This window comes from Cynocephalus volans, chromosome 11 (assembly GCF_027409185.1).
Source record: "Cynocephalus volans isolate mCynVol1 chromosome 11, mCynVol1.pri, whole genome shotgun sequence".
In the NCBI taxonomy this organism is placed as follows: domain Eukaryota; kingdom Metazoa; phylum Chordata; class Mammalia; order Dermoptera; family Cynocephalidae; genus Cynocephalus; species Cynocephalus volans.
In genome coordinates this window covers 76,873,379-76,893,926 of record NC_084470.1, presented here as the reverse complement: position 1 = coordinate 76,893,926, position 20,548 = coordinate 76,873,379, and the positions used below count along the sequence as shown (strand labels likewise).

Below are 20,548 nucleotides of genomic sequence, written 5' to 3'. Positions count from 1 at the left end.
ACAAAGAAAATGAGATAGCAGCTCCCTGAAGAATTTACTAATCCGGTGAGGGTTGGCTGAATTTTCTATAATTGGTTTGCTGGGATTCTTCTAGTTTATTAAAATAACTTCCCATTTACTTGGCCTGGCTTGAGTATGTTCCTCTTTCTAAGCACCTACTGATTCATAATGAAAATACAGAACATGAGCCAATCTAGAAGGTGTCCTTCCCCATCTGTATCTAGAGGGAGAGCAATGGACCATGAGCCAAGAGATTGCGGTTCTGACTCCTACTGTGGGACCCTGAGTGACCGACCCATTTTTGATTTCCTAACTGAAGAAGGTAAAGGCCAACTCACACCCACATCTAAATTATGAAAGCTAAAGATGGGGAGAGCGATTTGCAGTCCCTTTGAACCTTATACACTGTTTGACAGTAGCAGATAAAATTGTCTTAATGGTGGCGAGTAAGGCTTAGTATTCGAATCTGTTAGGTTGGGCTCAAGAGTTGGTTAAGCTACAACTTATCCATGGGACCAATGGAACAGTATTTAACCCTGCTAATCCTCAGCTTCCTTATGTTGAAAATGGGAAGGAAAGTGTATCTCCCTGTGGTAACCAGCCTCCAAGATGAGCCCCCATGATCCATGCCTGCTGGTCTTCAAGCCCTTATAATCCACTCCCATACTGAATAGGGCCGACCAGTATAACCAATAGGATACTGTGGAAATAATGAAGTGTAACTTCTGAGGCTAAATGTAAAGGACATTGTGGCTTCTGTATTGTTTTCTTGGTTAATTGCTCTGAGGGAAGCCAGCTACCTTGTCATAAAGTCACCAAGATCCTATGAAGAGGTCCACATGGCAAGGAACTGAGGCCACTTGTCAACAGCTATGTGAGCAAGCCATCCTGAAACCATTCTCCAGTACCAATCAAACCTGCAAACACATGAGAGACCCTGAGCCAGAACCTCCCAGCTAAGATGAATTCTTGACCCACAGAAACTGTGAGACAATGTTTGCTGTTTTAAGCTGTTATGTTTTGGGGTAATTTGTTATGCAGCAATAGATAACTAATATACTGCTTAATAGCACTGATGACATTATTAAATCAAATAATGCATAACAGGCATTTGGCACAGTGCTTGGCACATGGTGAGCACCGAAGGTGACAGTTCTGTTTGTTCATGAATGTATCTGAAACATCTAGAGTTGTACCTAGCATGTAGTAAGTGCTCATTAAATATTTGTTGAATGACTGTTAGGTATTGTTGTCTTTACTATCATTACTACCATCATCATTCCATATAGCCTAAATCAAAAATCATTTTCTGAATGAGCTGGACCCTCAAATTTCTTGTCTTGAAGAAATTCTTGTAATTCTCTCTTTAAAAATGTCAAAATAGAGCTATTTGAAAACCCCAAAGCCAAGTATCTTAGTCTGTTTGGGCTGCTATAAAAGAATGCCTAACACTGGGTAACTTATAATGAATAGAAATTTATTGGCTCACAGTCCTGGAGGCTGGAAAGTCCAAGATCAAGGTGCTGGCATCTTGCAAGAATCTTTTTACTGTGTCATTACATGGCAAAAGGCAGAAGGGCAAGAGTGTAAGAGGGGTGGAACTCATCCTTTTTTAATGGCATTAACCCCACTCATGCAGGTGGATCCCAATCACTTCCCAAAGGTCCCGCCTTCCAATACCAACACAGTGGCAACAAAATCACAACCGAAGTTTTAGAGGGGACAAACATTCAAATCATAGCACCAGAGAAACAAGAATTCAAAATGTTTGCTGAAGGCTGGCATTTGTATAACTTTCTAGCACTTACTGTGTACCCTGTTCATTATCCTGAATCATATTTAGATGAAACAAGAAAATACATTATGTATAGTGAACGCCTGGATGAACACTCAGAGAGAGGTAAAACCAGCCACTCACCATCGACACAGGAAGGTCGGTTTCGTGTTGTTCCAGCCACTTTCCCAGGTAGACAGGAACACTTCACTGTTTGCGACCGCTCCTCAATGCGATTCTTGTTACAACATCTGTGTGCTGCTATCACTTCACATGTCCCTCCTTCTGGCAAGAGAGAAAGAATGGGGACACTGATTAGAAATAACTCAGTGGCCATTCAGGCCTATGGGAGTACGTGTGGAGGGGTTGGGGAAAGTGATAGAATTTATAGGAACAGTTTCCATGAATTATTAAGGGGCTCTCTGTCACTATGTATAACTTCAGAGAAGACAGGCATTGCAATCCAAAGCAATAAACAGCAATGAACGGTCCTCAAGATGTGACAATTCTGGGCTTATGTATTGAGAATCACTGAAGCAGTGAATGCCTGGAACTAACACACCAAATAAAGACGCTATCTGATTTAAATGCATTGTATTTAGGGAGCTCTTTCCTGTGTTATCTTTGCATTTAAGATTCTCTGAGCTCCCACTAATGACAAGCAACTGCTGCTCCAGTGATATAGGACCTGCAATGGCAGGAAAACTGCCCAGAAATCAGCTTTTCCTCCCACTGCCTGCCCAGTTTCAAGGGGACTGAATAGGAAATCTAATCAAGAATCATTTCCCAAATCCAGATCTCATCTACAAAAGAAAGAAAGAATTGCTGGAGAAAATGGGTGTATGCTTTAAATGGCATCTCAAATCTCAGGCCTAGGCATGTGGCTTCACCTAATTGTTATAGCTCATCTGTGCATTCAACCACATTTATCGGCAATCTAGTGTATGTCACCCTGTCCTAGGTTCTTAGCAGGTGAGCTGCTGGGTCTGTCCAAAGGCTGATGAACATTTGAGTCAGTCTTTCCGGCCTGTAGGAAATCAGATAAGCCAGATCTCCAAGGATATAAAAGATGCCCCAAGTGACCAGAAAGCAGAAATTAACTTTCTCAACATCAAGTTTTGAATTCAGGAAAGATATTTTTCATTTGACCAGAATGGGCCCATAACATTTAGGATTCTTGGCATTCAGGATGCAGTTGGACTAATATAGCAATCACTTGTCAAGCTACCAATATATATAAGTTATTGTGTTATAAACTGTAAGGGATGTGTACACATCCTGTATACAGAGAAGATATATATGGACAGTACCAGAGTTTGGAAAAAAAGACAGGAGAGAGAAAAGGTGGGGGTGGGGAGGAAAAGAGAAGACTTCAGACATAGTTTCATCCTGTCCTCTGAGAACTTGTATGATGCAGCAGTTCTCAATGCAGTGGGGAGAGCCTGTGATTTTGCTCTCTCCCCCCAATAATATTTGGCAAGTTTGGAGACTTTTGCTTTTGTTTTTTAAATTTTATTTTATCAATATACAATGTGGTTGTTTATTGTGGCCCATTACCGAATTCTCCCTCTCTCCCCTCCCTCCCATCAACCTCATATCTATTCGCTCGTCTTAACAACTTCAAGGAATTGTGATTGTTGTGTCTTCTTCCCTCCCTGGAGACGTTTTTGATTGTCATCCCTTGTGGGTGTGAGGTGCTACCGACATCTTGTGGGTACAGAGCAGCGATGCTGCTAAACATCCCACAATGCTCAGGACAGCCCCACACAGCAAAGAATGATCTGGCCCCAAATATCAATAGTGCCAAGGTCTAGAAACTCTGGTCTAATGTGGAAGAAATACATAGGTGTCTTGGATTTCAGGTTGACTAATTCTGCCTCCCTCAATCGGAGGAGCATTTAGGCTTTCAAACGAGACTGTTTTAGTTTAAATCTCAGCTCCATCACTTGCTATGTAAGTGTGTCTGTTTCCTCATCTGTCAAATGGGAATAATAATAACACCTGTATCATATAGTTATGTGAGTATCAACAGAGAGAACATACGTATAAGGATACTTCAAAAAGTTCATGGAAAACCAGAATTGAATAGTAACATGAATCTTTCATGAACTTTTTGAAGTGCCCTCATAAAGGGTCAGCACTGAGCCTGACACATAGTAAAGAGTCCATATATGCTATATATAACAATATCCAATGTGACTGAATGTTATTTATTTCTTTGCAGATGCCACCCTCCTTTCTGCCTCAGAAACTTTGCAAATACAAATATAATTTCTCCTGGAATACTCTCTCCTACCTCCCACCTCTCACCCCAACACAAATGCATTTGCCCAGTTCACTCTCCTTAGGGCTTAACAGAAAGGTCAGTTCTTTAGAGAAAGTCCCCTCACATCTGTCACTGTCATTCTCTTAGCACCCTTCACATTTCCTCGTCCTTAGTTGCTCATGTCTGTGCACGCAGCCAAACTGCATGCTTGGTTAGGGTCAGGGTCATTGCTCGTCTCCTCCCAGTCCTATCAACAGCTGGTGTAGGTGCTCCAAAACTGTTGACTGAATGAATGCATGAGTCAGTGAATTAACTAACATTAATACCGTAAAGTAAAGACCAAGTGCTATAGACATGGGTGGAATGGGAGACCTATTCCTTTTTGAAGAATCAGAGAGGTTTCTTAAGTTACAAGTTGAAAGGCAGGGCTTCAACAGATGCGATGAAGGGAGACATTTCACTAACCTTAGAGTCTGAGGGGTTTTTTTTGTTTGTTTTGTTTTTAAACAACCTTTTATTTTTAGAACAGTTTTAGATTTTCAGAAAATTTGTGAAGGTAGTACTGAGAGTCCCCAAATATACAACACCCTATTATTTCTTGTTTTTATTCCCTTTACATGAATGACACATTTGTTACAATTGAGTCAATATTGATATATTACTATTAACTAAAGTCTAGGCTATGTTCAGATTTCCTTAGTTACGACCTAAGGCTCTTCTCTGTTCCAGGATCCCATCCAGAATACCAGAGGACATTTAGTTGTCTTTTCTCCTTAGGCTCCTCTTGGCTGTGACAGTTTCTCAAACATCCCTTGCTTTTTGATGATCTTGACAGTTTTAAGGAGTGTTGGTCAGGTATTTTGCAGGCTGTCCCTCAGTTGGGATTTGTCAGAGGCTTTTCTCATGATTAGATTGGGGTTATGTGATTTTGGAGGAAGACCACAGAGGTAAAGCATCATTCTTGCCACATCACATCAAGTGTACACACTTTCAACATGACTTATCACTGTTGATGTCGACCTGAGTCACTTGGCTGAGGCAGTGCTTGTCATATTTCTCCACTGGAAAGTTACTTTTTCCCTTCCTTTTTTGGATACTGTACTCTTTGGAAGGAAGTCACTATACATAGCCCACACTTAAGGAGTGGGGAGTTATGCTCCACCTTCACGAGACTGCAGTATCTACTAAAATTATTTAGAATTCTACTGCACAAAAGATTTGTCTCTTCTCCCCCATTTTTTTTTTTTACTTATTCAATCACTTATTTATATCTATATGGACTCATAGATATTTATTTTATACGTTGCATTATAATCCCATACTATGTGAATTACATAGTTACTCAAAATGTTCCAGCTTTGGCTATTGTGAACTTTCTCAGTTGGCTTCTGTGTCTCTTTGGCACACCCCAATCATTGTGGGTTTTTGTTTTTCAGCACTTCTTTACTTTCAGGCCCTCCAAGATGCTCTAGGCTCATCTTACATATTTCCTACTCTTAGAATTTCCTACTCTTTCCATCTTAGAATCAGCCATTTCTCTAAGGAGCCAGTTACGGCATTTAAAAAAACACAGTAGACAGAATTGAGGTTTCTTGCACAAGTCATGTGAGATAGGATTAAATTGGAGAGGCTTCCCTTTCTGGGTGTAGCCTCAGTGTTGCAGTGAGGCACAAATGAGGATTTTGGATACAAGGACTGGTGTGTTCCAGGTATTGCTTTAGGGCGACTATGCTGGCAGCTATGTGCAAGAGGAGTTGGAGAAGTCCAATGTTGCAAAGCAGAAGAAACAAATGACCACTGCAAAACACCAAGCAGGAAGTGAGAAGGCTTGAACTTGGATCATAGAAGGATATCTCCCTATCTCCACATGCCCATCACTGGGATTAGAGTTAATGGAGTAGGGCTAATCACACATTACACTCTTTAACCCAGACACCTGCAATCATGCTGCTCTAGTTTATAATTGTCAGCTACAGATACCCTCGGTCAAGTCAGTAATAGCTAGTTCTACATGTCATGAAAATAGCACTAATTTAAAAGTCACCACTTGGCTTTAATACAAGATTGAAGCAACATTTATGATTGATAATAGCACAAGGCATAGGAAAGCTCCACGGACATATTTTGAATCTCATTTGATTTACAGTCAAGTCAGCAGACATGGTGACAGACATGCCAGATTGCCTGAGTTACTGCACTGAGTTAAATAATATGGAAAGCAAGGAGGCCACTGGAGGCCCAAAGCCAGTCCCTCATAGCACCATGGTAGATGAGCTGAAGGAACAATTCTGTGTTATTCCTAGAGCCCACTGCCATGTATTGAGCTCCAATTTGAGTGCTGGACACTGTAATTGGTGCTTCACCCACATTAATGATAAACATTCCAGCAACTATACAAGGTACTGTCCCCACTTTACAGATGAAAAGCTGAAGCTCAGAGAGGTTGAATACCTTGCCCAGAAATCACACAAATGTGTGACTCCAGTCTGTTCCAAAAGCAAGTCTGACATGTTACTTAGCATGGCTGTCATGGTTAAGTGTCCGGCCTGCTCCTCCTTCCCAATTGTCTCTGACCTCATTTGTTCTTGTCCTCTCTCTCCTTCCTTTTCCTCTAGGGACACTGGTCTCCCTGGGGACTACTGCCTGAACATGCCAGGCACGATCCCTCTGGAGGGTCTCTGTGTCACCTGGGACACTCTAGCAGCAGATCTCTGGCTCACTCTCTCATCTCTACATCTTTACTCGAATGTCACTTTATCAGAGGCACACTTGACCACTCTATTTAAAATAAATCATAATTCCCTTAGCCAGCACTCATGAGCTCCCTTACTTTGATCTGTCTCCCTATCCCCAGCACTTGTAACTTTCAAATAGAGTATATAATTTACTTATTTACTATATTATCATCTGTGTTTCCTCATTGGAATGCAAAACCCTTAAGGACAGGGATTTCTATTGTCTTATGTATTAAATGTCTGGCATATTATTATCAAGGTTTAAAAAGTGCTTTTAATCCATATTTCATTTAATCTTCAAAATCATTTAAAGGTAGAGATAGGGCTATTATTATCTCCATTTTCTAGTTAGGAATGCAAACAGAGCAAATGACATAGCCACTTAACTAATGGTGATAATAATAGTATTAAAGGAGTTAATCATTTATTGAGTTTTTCCTGTGTGCCTGACACAATGGTAGATACATTACAAAACTTCAACTCATTTTATGCTCACAAAAGCCTAAAGAAGTTTTATTACTCATATTTTACAGAAGAGGCAACTGATATCAACAGTGATTTAAAAACTTGCTCCTGTTTTATACAATCAAGTACTCAGCAGCATCCAGACCAGAACACAGATCCTCAGACTTTATACACAGTGTCTTTCCCCAGTCCCACCCTGGCACACAAGCTGCCATTTCTCTGAAAAAGGGAGAAGAGCTTGGTAACTGGGAATTGACAAATGCTCCATTTTCATTAAAACCTTGTGTATAAAGTCAATAACCCCAGGCCATATCTTCCTTGGGCTCATGGATGATGGATTTGCACACAGGAAGCCAGGGAGATGTTGCCCTAAATCACAGGCTCATCTGGTCTTGACAAGTTGAACTATGGCTTCAATTACACTTACTGCTTTGGTACACTGACGCAGATCCCAGAATAGGTCTCAATGGACATGGTGGAGCCCCACTGGACCTCAACATTTAGAAGGTTCGATTGGCCCATCATACCCAAATCTCCTGATTCCCAAACTTTACATTTGTGACCACCTAGACATGGTCAATGAGAGCAATTTAATCTTTCAATCTGTTCTGAGAATGGAACTCTGTTCTACTGACTTGTGTTGACTAAGTAAAAATAATCAATCTTGGACAGGAAAAGGATCACTTATATCTGTAGTCTTTTGATTTTAATTTATGCTTTGTGGGGCTCTATGGATTATCTGAGGGGCTCAGTTACCGCCACTGAAGGAAAGAAGATTGCTACTCTAGTTATTTTATTTTTAACATTCAGTATAATAATTTTTCCAAGAAATTCATCTACTAAGGAAAAAGTGAAATCAACTGTACTTAGTTGATTATCAGCTCTCTAGTATTAAATAAGTATTAAATGACAGGTATTTGATGGATAGATGGATGTATGATTGAACAAAATGAAAAATAAACAACATATCTGTCATGAATTTTTACATGATCAAATAACATGGAATATAACTGAGAAGGTTGGATATTTTTGGTAAAGTATAGTAAGTTTGTAAAATACAACCCCTTCCAATTTCTATGTGTGTTTTTTACTTCTAGGCTATATCAGGAGCCTGTATTTGCTTTGGGTCACACAAGATACAATGAAAAGCTGAAAGGGGACTAGAAACCCAAATGTTCTCCAGATTTGCCCCCAATGAAATGGAAGAGTTAGGTTTGTCATAACATTTTCTGGAAATTACAAATCTTTTTCTTATGATCTATTTTATTTGAATTTTAAGGATTATCTAGTGAACTGCCTTTCAAACAACTGCTAAGGTTATTTCAAAATCAGAACAATACTTGTCACATAAATGCCTTTCAGACTTTTCTTGGAGGCAATGCCAATAAATTCCTAAACTATCTCAATCCCAGTCAAAATGATTTTAAGACAATCTATGGCTTCTCAAACCAAAGTCATTTAAGTGCTCAGAAAACTGAACTTCTCTTTTCTGCTTATGGATTATCTGGAAAATGGCCTCTTTTCTGGATTTCACCTAGCATCTGTAGATCCAGCAAATAAGACAGGAGAGGTAACCTATTAACTAACGGCAGAGGATGTGGCATAAAGAATGAGCCAATATAGAGGTTGTCTGTACTATCCAGTTTCCAGATTATTGCTCCTGTCATCACTTTTCTTTGTCTATAGAAAACATCTAAGATAAAATATCTATGAGAAACTAGCCCCATACCAGGAATTATCTGTAAATAAAATAGATAAAAGGAATACTTACATGAAAAAAACTATCTTCTATCCATACAGTAGTAATTTATGGAACTATAAAAAGAGAAAGAAAGCTCTTTCTGTCCTTGATATAGAAAGGTCTCTAAAATACATAGATAATAAAGATAGAAAAAAGAATCTGTATAGTAGGTATATTAGGACAACTTTTACTTTTAAAAGGAGGGGTAAAACATAATCTGTATTATTTCCTTACCTATGCAGAAAGTAACTCGGAAGGGATAAAAAAAACTATGGGCAGGGGGTAGGGTAGAAATAGGGCAGAAGATAAATGACAAAGAAACAGTGACCTTTTGCTATATAGCCTGTACTTTGTTGGGGTTTGTATCATGTAAAGGTACTACCTACAAAGAGACATAGACAAATTACAATTAAAGTTAGAGATGTCAACAGCCCTCTCTCAACAATTAATAGAACTAGAAAAAAAAAAAAAACCCCTCATACCTTAAATCTAGCCTTATAAGGGGTCCTGTTGTTCTTTCTGATTAGGATGTAAAGGCAATGATTATCGGGCTATTGAAGGCCAATCAGAAAAAAGTTAGATGTGATAGATGCACATAAACTTCCTAGTTTTTCTTCACCACAATCTTCAAAACAGTGGCCTTGCTTCTCCCAGATGGTGAGGGGAAGGTCTCCTGCGAGGAAGCTCTACGGGATCTCTCTCTAGCTCCCCTTCTGCTCTTTCTCTCGGGTCTGCAAGAGCTCTGAGCATATTATCCAACCTATTTTTAACAGGAAAAGGAAGTTTCTAACATCCAAAAGGGGGGAAAAAGACAGCATTTTATAATTATTTCTGGCAGCAGCAACTCTCTCTGAGCTGGAAAAGTTTTAAAAATGTCAAGCCCGGTATGCTCCTTGCAATGATCCCTTCTTCCCAGCTCAATGCATCACTGTCTTGCCCTGTACAAGTGAGGAAACCCAAGGAAGATGAATTGCTAAGGATAATGTTTCTTCTGAAGAGTCCCCACTGATGACAGCTGTGTGCCATGGGAGAAAGGAAAGATGAAGTTAGGAATGACTGACAGGCAGATGGCTAAAGCTTGAACACTGGCATCATAAAGTAGGGTTTGCCTCCAGACCAGACATCTAATAGAGCTCATACTAACCAACTGGATCACTCTGGGCTACAAACAGGGTCAACTATTTAGAATAGCCACATTTGGGAAACTGCTAACATTTTTTTTTTTTTTTTTTTTTTGTCCTTTTCGTGACCGGTACTCAGCCAGTGAGTGCACCGGCCATTCCTATATAGGATCCGAACCCGCGTCGCCGCACTCCTAGTGCCTCACTCTCCCGAGTGTGCCACGGGCTCGGCCCGGGAAACTGCTAACATTAATCCTCTTCAGGGAATTGGACATTCATTACTATATTTTGATGTTGATGGCTTTATATCCAAGACTAAGCAGAGCCAAGCAATTAAAAATGATCACAACAGCAGGTTTTCTGGGAAAGAAGAAAAAATGCTAAAAGAGACTATAGGTTGGAATAGAAAAAATTGCCTTGATAATTAAAAAGAAAGGGATCATAAATCTAAATCCTGTGTGTGTGCGTGTCCCCATGCTCACCATTCAGGTCTGGTTTAGCTGGTCTTTCTGAACCACAGTGCAAGTTATATTCTCCTGCTATATGATTCTACACCTCGCATACCTCTCCCACCATAATAATCATAATGCATGATTTTGATATTTTTTATAATGTTTACCTTTTTCTAAAAAAAAGTAAGGACAGCGATTTTTCTGTGACACCATCACCACTCTATTCCCAGTACTAATCTTGGAATCTGACATGTTTGGTTTGTAAATATGTGTTGAACGAACTCTTCCTCTAAGACTAACTTTTGATACTTACTGCGTGCTCTCTTAGCAAGCCAAACTTCTCATTTGCACCATGACTTCCAATTAGAATTGTTGATTGATTTCCTGTCTATCCTGTTTGGGTGGACACTCCAAGATGTCAGGGACCACATCCTGTTACCTTCTTCATCCCTCATGCCTGGCATGATCATAGGTACTCACACATTTGGTAAATGATTGAGTGATTAAATGACTGAAGCAGAGAAGGGAAGAAGCAGAGGAGGGAAGAAGGAAGAGGTGCAGTGTGACGGGAGAAAAAAGAAAGGAAAGAAAAGAGAAGAGAAGAGAAAGTAGAAGAGAAGAAATACTGAATATAAATTAATCCTCTTTTGGGAACTTTTCCTGAATATTCATTATGTGGCCTTTCCAAGGATGAACATGAATGATAAATGTAGCTTTTGCAAAGAAGTGACCTTCTAATACTCCTAGAAAAATCAGCTTGACACCTGGGCTTGGGATAGAGTCAAAAGGAACAAAGAAAAACCTTATTATTCTAAGTGAAATAACTTAAAAATGAAATAGCAATTACGAGTAACTTTAAGGAAACTTCAGTCCTCATTAATAGTCAGGCCAGGACGTATGCTTATAGTCAAGGACAACTTTTGGAGAAAATGAATAAGATGTGATTAAGGAATGTTAAGACTGACGCAATTACCCGGATACTTGCATTTTTCACTTTATTGCCAATAGTCCCTTTCTTTAAAAGCTATAATATATAAGAAAAAGCATAGATTTTTGAGATTCACTTTTATAGGACTTTTTGATCAAGGCTTTATAAATAGCTCTCTTGGAAACTATTGTAATGGATGGAAGAAATGCATATTTAAGACTGTATTAAAAATGCTTTATTGACCCAGTAGACTGGAAGGAAGCTCCAAGTCTCTTTGTCTGTAAATCACTGACAAGAGAGACACTAATGGATCTTTAAGCATGTTTTGGTCAAGGAGTGCAAACTGGCTGCTTGATTTGTTTATGCTTGAGATTAAACAAATTGCCATCCTCTCTCTCCCAGGGCTCTGGGGTATGTAGCAGACAGACAAATGTAGAAAAAAGGAACAAATCCTGGGCAGGAGAACCATGTTTGAGGCAGTACTGCAAAATGGATATGATCACAGATTCAACAGCCACACTGCTGAGATTTAAGTCCTGGATTTGCTGCTTCCTACTATTTTCCGTTCTATACCTCAATTTCTCATCTGTAAAACGTGGATGATAGCATCAACTTTATAGGGTTGTTGTTTCAGTCCGTTTTGTGTTGCTATAACAGAAATACCTGAAACTGGGTAATTTATAAATTAGAGAGGTCTATTTTGCTTACGATTCTGGGATAGCTGCATCTGGCATGGGACTCAGGCTGCTTCTACTCATGGCGGAAAGTGGCAGGCTGCCAGCAGGTACAAGCAGATCACATGGCAAAAAGAAGCCAGAGAGAGGAGGTGGCAGGATCTTTTTAAACAATCAGCTCTCACGGGAACTAATAGAGCGAGAACACACTCATTAATCCCCCCTCCCCAGGGAGAGCATTAATCCATTCATGAGGGATCCGCCCTCATGACTCAATCGCTTTCCAACACTGCCACACTGGGGATCAAAATTCCACGTGAGTTTTGGAGGGGACAACACATCCAAACTCCAACAGTTGTTTTGAGGACTAAATGGGTATGAGAATTAAATAAGTACAGGCATAAAAATACCTGGTTTGGAGTAGGTGGAGTAGGCACTAAAGGGTATTCTGAAGTTACTAATACTGTTGGAATTACCATCTTTGACTAGATCAAGATTAGTGGTGGAAAAAAACGACTCTTCTCTTTTTTTTCTTCTTTTCACCAACATGGACATTCCTCACACCCATCTTCCTACTTTCATCCCAGGCCAATGACCAGGAAATTATATTCAGGCCTTAATATCCCCTGAAATGAGTTGCTACAATGGTAAGGTAATACCAAAGGTAATACCAATCAACTCAACCCCCACCCCCTGTATTTCTTCTTTATTCTTTTTTAAAGAAGAAAATGGCTTATACATTGGGTATGTTGAAATTCTAATACAGAAATCATTTTGATAATTGCTTTACCCACATGGAAATAAATTTTCCTCCAGAATGCACCAATGACATTGTAAGAAGAACATGTTTGATCCTTTACCACACTTTAAATGCTATAGAACTTTCAATCTTTTCCAACAAGGTTATTTCAGATGGTATTAAGGATGGGAACCCATCTATTGGCTTGGACATCAGATGTCCTTTGTGCTATTCTCCGATCTGCATGAGAATTTTTGTTAAAATAAGGCCAAGAACATAACATCTCTATTCTTCTATTCTCTTCCCCAAATTTGCTTGATTTGGACTTGTCTTCAATGCATTGTAAATGAATGCCATCTTAGAAATGACTTATTGCCCAGTAGGGAAGCCATTCAAAGGCTGTTGTGGCTGCTGAAACAATTGAAGAGGAGGTTTCTACCTCAAAGCAGAGCATTCACTCGGATGTCAACATAAGCCTCTGGAGATGGAATCGCAGCATCAGTACCTTTCAGATTTCCTGCGCTATGATCTAAAATAAATATGTTGTATTCTACTATTACAATTACTGTAAGAATTAAGATGGAATAAATCTTAGAAAAATAGCTATGTCTACTATTCCACATTCTCAGTATAAATCCCCCTTGGATCTCCTTCAGCCCTACGTAGTGCAGCTAGACAATAGCTTATCATGCTCTTCTTCTCCATTGCTAGCCTTCGAGGCTTGGAATGATATGGGAACAATTTCTAGAAAAGAGATAGGCAACCTTATATTATATAAACAATGCCTCTGGTTATATTAATTTTCCTAAAATTGTGTGAAACATTGACAAATATTGAAGATATTAATATTTAAATGATATTTCAAATAATCAACATCACTTGGGTTACTAGCCGGGTGACTTGGAGCCAGTTGTAACCTTTAAGTCTTGGTTCCTCATAAGTAAAATGACTAAGTTTAAAGGATGTTGTGAACACTAGAGATCATATATGAAGAGTAATCAATATACCATGCAGTACATAGTATACATACTGTAAATAAGACCCACCATCCTCTTTGTTATTAGTAATATAAAAAATGAAACCCAATTTCAAAGACACCACTAGAGGAGGTTACATCTGCCATGAGTTTCGATGGAAGGACAGAATTTGGAAAGGCTGGAAAATGGGGGGGGCATTTACCCTTCAGGTTCTAGGACCCCTGTCAAAAGTCCCAGATATCTGAACTGCTTGTGCAATGGTGGAAATCTAATATGTTACATTGCATTCTTACTTTGTGTACTCTTACCTCTTCATTGATTTTTCTTCTGTGTTTCTTCATGGCATTTATTTAATGTCACAGAAGCAGGAATACAGGCTGAGAAGGCAGCCCAGCAATAATTAAAAACTTTAAAAATTCTCTTAAAATGAGATTCTTCTGTTATCCTTCACGGGTAAGTGTAATGGATGTGAAAAGGAACATGTGCAGTGACTATACACACACAAAAAAAATCTTTATGAAAACATAAAAGTACAGCCACCAAAATAAAGCAGGCAACGTGATGACCTTAAATCCATCACCTCTAAACCATAACTATTTTAAGACATTTTTTCCTCCTCTAAACAAAAAAAATACCCACGGAACAACATTCTTGAGTTGGCTTGGAAGCAAAGATGAGAAGATTAAGCCAAAATATGAGATCATCAGGGAGAAGTGGATGCAAAGTGCTGTCCCCTGGAAGAGGCATGCTCACTTTAGGGCCAGATGCTCATCAGTGGGTCCTCTCGCTGAATCACAATCTGATCTGAAACTGTAAGTCCTTCCTTTGGTACCCGTGGGAAAACCACACACAAATTCATAGAAGTTAGATTTTTAGCAATCTTCTAAATGAATTATTAAACGTTTTGGAAATCTGTGATACGATCACTAAAATTAGTATTTTTCTGTGTCTACAAAATTCTAAAATTAAGGGTTTTGTGAAGAAGAAGTCTCTGCAGTAGCAGTGTCTGGGATTTTTATTTATTTATTTATTTATTTATTTATTTATTTTTTGTCTCAGAGGGTTCATGTGCAGCAGGATGGTTAAGAGCACAGTGTTTGAGATTGGATTTGGAACCATACTGATTGGGTTTCAGTACTGCCTCTATCCTTTATTAGTTGTACTTACCTCAGGAAAATCATTTAAGCTTTCTATTCTTAGTTTCTTCACTTGTAAAGTGGGGAAAATAGTACTTTCTTCATGAGGCTGTGGTGAGAATGAATGAGTGAACACAGGTACAGCACTAAGGACAATTCAAGTGTTTGGTATTGACACTGTTGCTATTACTAGTGTTAGCCGTGGCAGCTGTTAAGGCTGCTAAATGACTGTCTCTCCTCCTCCTGGGCTCATGGTAGTTCCTGGCCCCCTTATGGGAGGAGGGGCCATGTGACTATTTCCGGTCAACTAGGTATTAATTAAATTAACATATTAATACCATGCCAAGCTTTTAACTGTCTGTGCAAGAACTTCCTGCTGGTATGGTAGCCTACAAGTTTTTAGATCAGTGGTCAGCAAACTTTTTCTATAAAGGTCCAGACTGTGAATATTTTCAGCTTTGGGGGCTATCTGCTCTCTGGGGCAAATACCAAACTCTGCTATCACATCACAAAAGCAGCCATAAAGAGTAGGTACACAAATGAGCGTGGCTATATGCCAATAACATTTTACTGAAGGAAACTGAAACTTGAATTTCATCTAGTTTTTAATGTACCTGAAAATAGTTTCTTTTCATTTTTTTCCATGCATTTAAAAGAGTAAAGACCATGCTTAGCTCTCGGGCCATGAATCAGATGGTAAGGCAGATTTGGTCCACAGGGTATAGTTTTCCACCCCCTATTTTAGATGGTGGTGATTCCAGAAGTTCTAGTCCCTGAGTAACTCCTACAAGCACAGCCCCACAGTTGAATCACAATGGGCACTTTGAATGATCAAGGAATAAACCTTTGTTGTCTTAAACCAATGAGATTATGGGGGTTGTTTGTCACTGCAGCTTAACATAGCCTGATTCATTTACTATATTATTCTTTAAGATGATGAGAGTAAAAGCAGTACATTACACACCCTTAGGAATATCTAAGTAACTTCTGCAAATATGTTTCATGATAACTATTGGGTGCAGCCATATCCAAGGCTTTTGCCCAGTGAAATGCAGTCTGTCAAATCTGTGCCTCCCACGAAGAATTAGAATGAGATACTTCTGCTTAGCTTCTGCCTCTGCACACATACCTTATCAAAGCCAAGAGTCTGGTCCTTGTTATCTTGGTATTTTATTGGTTTAGCTGAGAGGTAATAATAAAAGTATATATTTATTTATACTGTGAGATTGAGCCTCACATCCACGGCCAGAGAGATCAGAAAACACACATTTAGGGGGAAAGAAGGCAAACAAAAACTCTGATTTGTGTTACACATTGTAGAAATCATTAACCATGACTCAGGTAGAAAAACTTATAACTTCTCTTTTTGACAGTGATGACAATTTAATAGTATTTGACTCTACCAAGTTACACACAGCATCTGGAGGCACTGAGAGAGACTGTTTATCAAGATGATAAACAAGGTTTCATTTCCTCCCTGGCTGCATGGATGTGATCAGAAGTCTAAGGCCGTCTGAATTCACTTAGTCTGGTCACCAGGCAGACGCTAAGCTGCCCGGGACCATCTGTGCTTGAAATGAGCTTCCCTTAATGGACCGTCTCCAAGCAGGTCAGCACTAAAGGAGGCATGTTTGCATGAGCACTGGGGCATTTAAGATGGACTTGGGGGTGGAGGGAAGTGTATTGTACTGGAAACCCTGCTCTCTGGGAATCTCTTATTCACTAGTTTCAAATTGCAGAGATAGTTTTGCCTTCTGGGTTGGGTACCTATTGCAAAGCAGGCTGGTTAAATTCTCAACATGCCAAGAATGTAGAATGAGTTTGTATGGGGAAGTATTATAAGAAACACTTTAAAAATAAGTGTGTTGTTAGCATTGTGACTATTATTGTTACTGCTGGCTGTGGCAGTCATTAATGCCATAAGTCATTTCTACTCTGTAGTAGACTCCTGTTTTATCTGCCTGCCCAGCAAACAGTCCCACTTCTACTGGTAACTGTTCCTTGATTTTTCTAGGGAAGCCAGTGGCCTCTATTCCTCATTTCCAGTTCGTGGAGTTGGGGCGGTACTGATTTTATCCTCTGCTCTGAGAGAGGGCACAAAACTAAGGACTGGCTATGTGGATCATGCCATGTCTGGTGACCAAGTGATTGTCACAAGGGATGGCACTTGGCCCAAGCTATGCACAATGAGATCCAATGGCAGAACACTTATTCTTGGAAAAGTATAATTTTTCTAATAAGTGTTATTGATGTAAAGATGTAAGTCTGGACTGGCCAGTATCTTAGCACTATGAAGGAAAAGCCTGCCAGTGAATGGAGTCAACACAGAGGGAAGCCAAGCAGAGAGGTGGAGCACTTCCTGACATGATTGATAGTGCTACTTGATGCAGCTGTGCCTGAAGCTGGTGGCTGGACTTTAGCCATACATGCCTTTGTCTTGATTGAGTTTGAGTTAGATTTTTTTTTTTCCACTCGCGATATGAAGAGCTATGAAGCAAAATTATACTAAAAGCATCAGGAAGATTCTCCTCCCTTCTGTTATCTCTTTGCTCTATAGATATTTGCTATGGTCCCTATGGTAAGCACCAAAGTTGAATCAGACACCACCCCATCTTAAGTGCCACCTCCTCAGGGAAGCCTTCCTCTACCTCCTGATTAGGTCAGTCCCACCCCCCTCACTCTCATTTTGGACTGTCAGATTGCTGTGACCCTCACTTCAGCACATTAACAACTGCAATTTTACATATGTTTGTGAAATACTTTTTATCACTGTCTGCTTCCTCTGAGAAGTAAAAATCTCCATGGGGCAGTGGTCATGTGTGTTTTCATTGATCGCATTATCCTGAGTGTCCAGCACAATGCCTGGCTATGGAAATTGCTGTTGCTAATACACAGTACTTATTCTCTCCTTTTTCCATATGGCTAGAACAGTAATTTACCCACACACTCAAAAATATTTTTCTGCCCTGCTCATATCTATCAACAAACACATGATACAGTTCTTACCAATGAGATAAAAATAAAAGTCTGCCGAGGCCATCTAGGAATCTTTGCATTCCTGACATAGTTAGTGTTTCTTCCTATTTACCACTGTTTGCTTCTTCCTGCCTGGCTGGATGGCTGGAGCTAGAGTAGCCTTTTTGCGTCAATGAGAGAAACAAGGTAAAACAAAACAAACAACAACAACAAAAGGCTAGGAGAATTATAGAGACTTTAACCTTGAGAGTGTTGGGCCACTGAGCCAATGTCACCAATCCTCTACCTCCAGATTTTCTATTGCATGAGAAAAAATAAACTGCCTGTCAATTTACTTAGCCTACCATTTGGTTATAATTTTTATTAACTGCAATCAAATTCAGTTATGATACATTGGCACAGGTTAGATTTTGATAAATACTTGTAAAATAGATTGATGAAAGAAAGGAAGAAAGGGTCTGGATTCAAAAATCTACACAGAGAGCTAAGATATAGAGAAGAAAAAGCTAATATTTCAAAGTAGAAAGTAATAAATGTCATAAGAGTCCAGGGACCATTATTAGGGTTCCTGAGGAACCAGGAGATACTGACTTCATCACAGTGCATCAAGTAAGACTTGTTGGGATAGAAGTATTTGATTTAGGTTCTTGAAGGCCCATCAAAGAGGATCTGTTCTTGTGGTGATGGGTGATGTACATTTTATGTAGAGAGAACAAGTTGAGCAAATGCCCAAGGATGGGACCTCTGACAGACCCTAGGGTGGTCCCCATACCCTTTATCATCCCTCTTTTTGATTGATGGCAGGACTTGTGACTGCCTCTAATAGTGCACAGCAAAGGTGATGGGATGTTACTCCCATGATTAGGTTACGTTATAAGGCAAAGATGATGTAATGTCACTCCCATGATAATATTCCTTTATCGATGAGTGTATCTATAAAATCTGGCTGGCATGCACTAGAGAGACTCTCCATTGCTGGCTTTAAAGAAGTTGTGACAAAGAAACATGCATGTGGCAAGGAACTACAGGTAGCCTTTAAGAGCTGAGAGTGGTCCCTGGCCAGCGGCCAGCAGCCAGCAACCAGCAAGAAAATAGGGACATCAGTCATACAATCACAAAACGAATTCTACCAACAACCCGAAGGAGCTTGGAAATGTGTATTTCCCCAGTGGAGCCTCTGATGAGACCACAGCCCTAGCCTGCACCTGGTTGCAGCCTGGTGAGATGTCCCAGCAGAGGACTTATCTAAGCCATGCCCAGACACCTGACCCAAGGACACTTTAAGATAATAAATGTGCATTGTTTTAATTAACTAAGTTTGCAGTAATTTAACTGGCTAGCTGCTAAAAAAAATTAAAGTTTTCAGTAATTTGTTATGTAGCAATAGATAACTCATACAGGGCCTAAAAACATCTATGTGTCCATCATCTTTTTCTCACGTAGTGTATTTTCCCTCAGATATTCAGTTACAGATTAGTTAGGTAACCTCCATGTAAAAATGTCCACCAAGTTTGATATTTGAGTATACCGAGGACATCTTTCAAAAATCAACACTATAAGATGTATGCAAATATGAAAACATCGATTTTCCTCTTTAAAATTTTGATTCTTCAAAGAGGAAAAGAATTTAGCAATTTCAATTTTATTCAGCCTAAAAACAACTTTTGTTCTCTTTATAGTTGTGAAGATTGCTGGGCTTGAAGTGCTATCAGTTCTTCATCAGGGTTGCGATAAGCAGCAGGAGCAACAAAGCTCTGTTGAGAATCTTATTTGTATAGACTTAGTTGCTAGGAATGCACTATGGTTCTGTATTACCCTGACGGTTCTAGGCTAGAATATTTACTTTATATATTATAAGTGGCAAATCTCAACAAGTCAAACTTTCTGAACCTTAATTCATTGGTCTGTGAAATGGGAATAATGATGACTATCAATATCTGTAGTTGAAACCCACAATTCTTGCTTGTCTAGGTCTCAGTCCCTCTTCTGGTAACAGCATATCTGGTTTCCTTTGCAGAGTGACCACCCTGCCCCGTTTTTCCATGTGGTGCAGCTGCACGAGGGCCCAGGGGTGGGATTATGACACAGACCTGGCCAAGTGGCATAGTCTCTCCCCAGCCACAAGGAAGGGTTCAAGGATGGACTCGTGATCCAAGTTGGCTGAATCAGACTAAACCTGAGGGCTGTGTGAAAATATAGGGTAAAAAGAAGCTTTACTGCTGTTGAAGATGTCAGCTGACCTTTGGAGAGATTCTGTGTGAGACTGAGCTGACAAGAAGAAAAGTGCAGAGAAGTGATGGAGATAGATCCAGCTCTTTTGACACCCTTGAGCTGCTACATTCAACGCTGCTGGCTCTGCCTCTGAAATTGTTATATCAGTGTGCTAATATATTCTCCTCATTTTATTTGCTTAATGCACTTGGTATTAAGTTTTAGTGTTCTAACAGTGTACCTCACGGAGTAGTTACAAGGACTGCATAAGAAAATGCACATAAGGCACTTAGCATAGTGCCTAGAATACAGTAAACACTCAATCTGGTAGTCATTTTTGTTACTATTGTTAC

The 20,548-nt window shown here is 39.6% G+C and overlaps 1 protein-coding gene across 1 annotated transcript in view; it reads right to left on the bottom strand.

The window, feature by feature from the left end:
- Positions 1-20,548, bottom strand: part of TAFA1 (TAFA chemokine like family member 1) — a 570,783-nt gene that overhangs the window by 129,187 nt on the left and 421,048 nt on the right. The window contains exon 2 of the mRNA XM_063115285.1: positions 1,919-2,059. Within this exon, the coding sequence (XP_062971355.1) occupies positions 1,919-2,059 (141 nt within the window). The remainder of the gene's footprint in view (positions 1-1,918; positions 2,060-20,548) is intronic.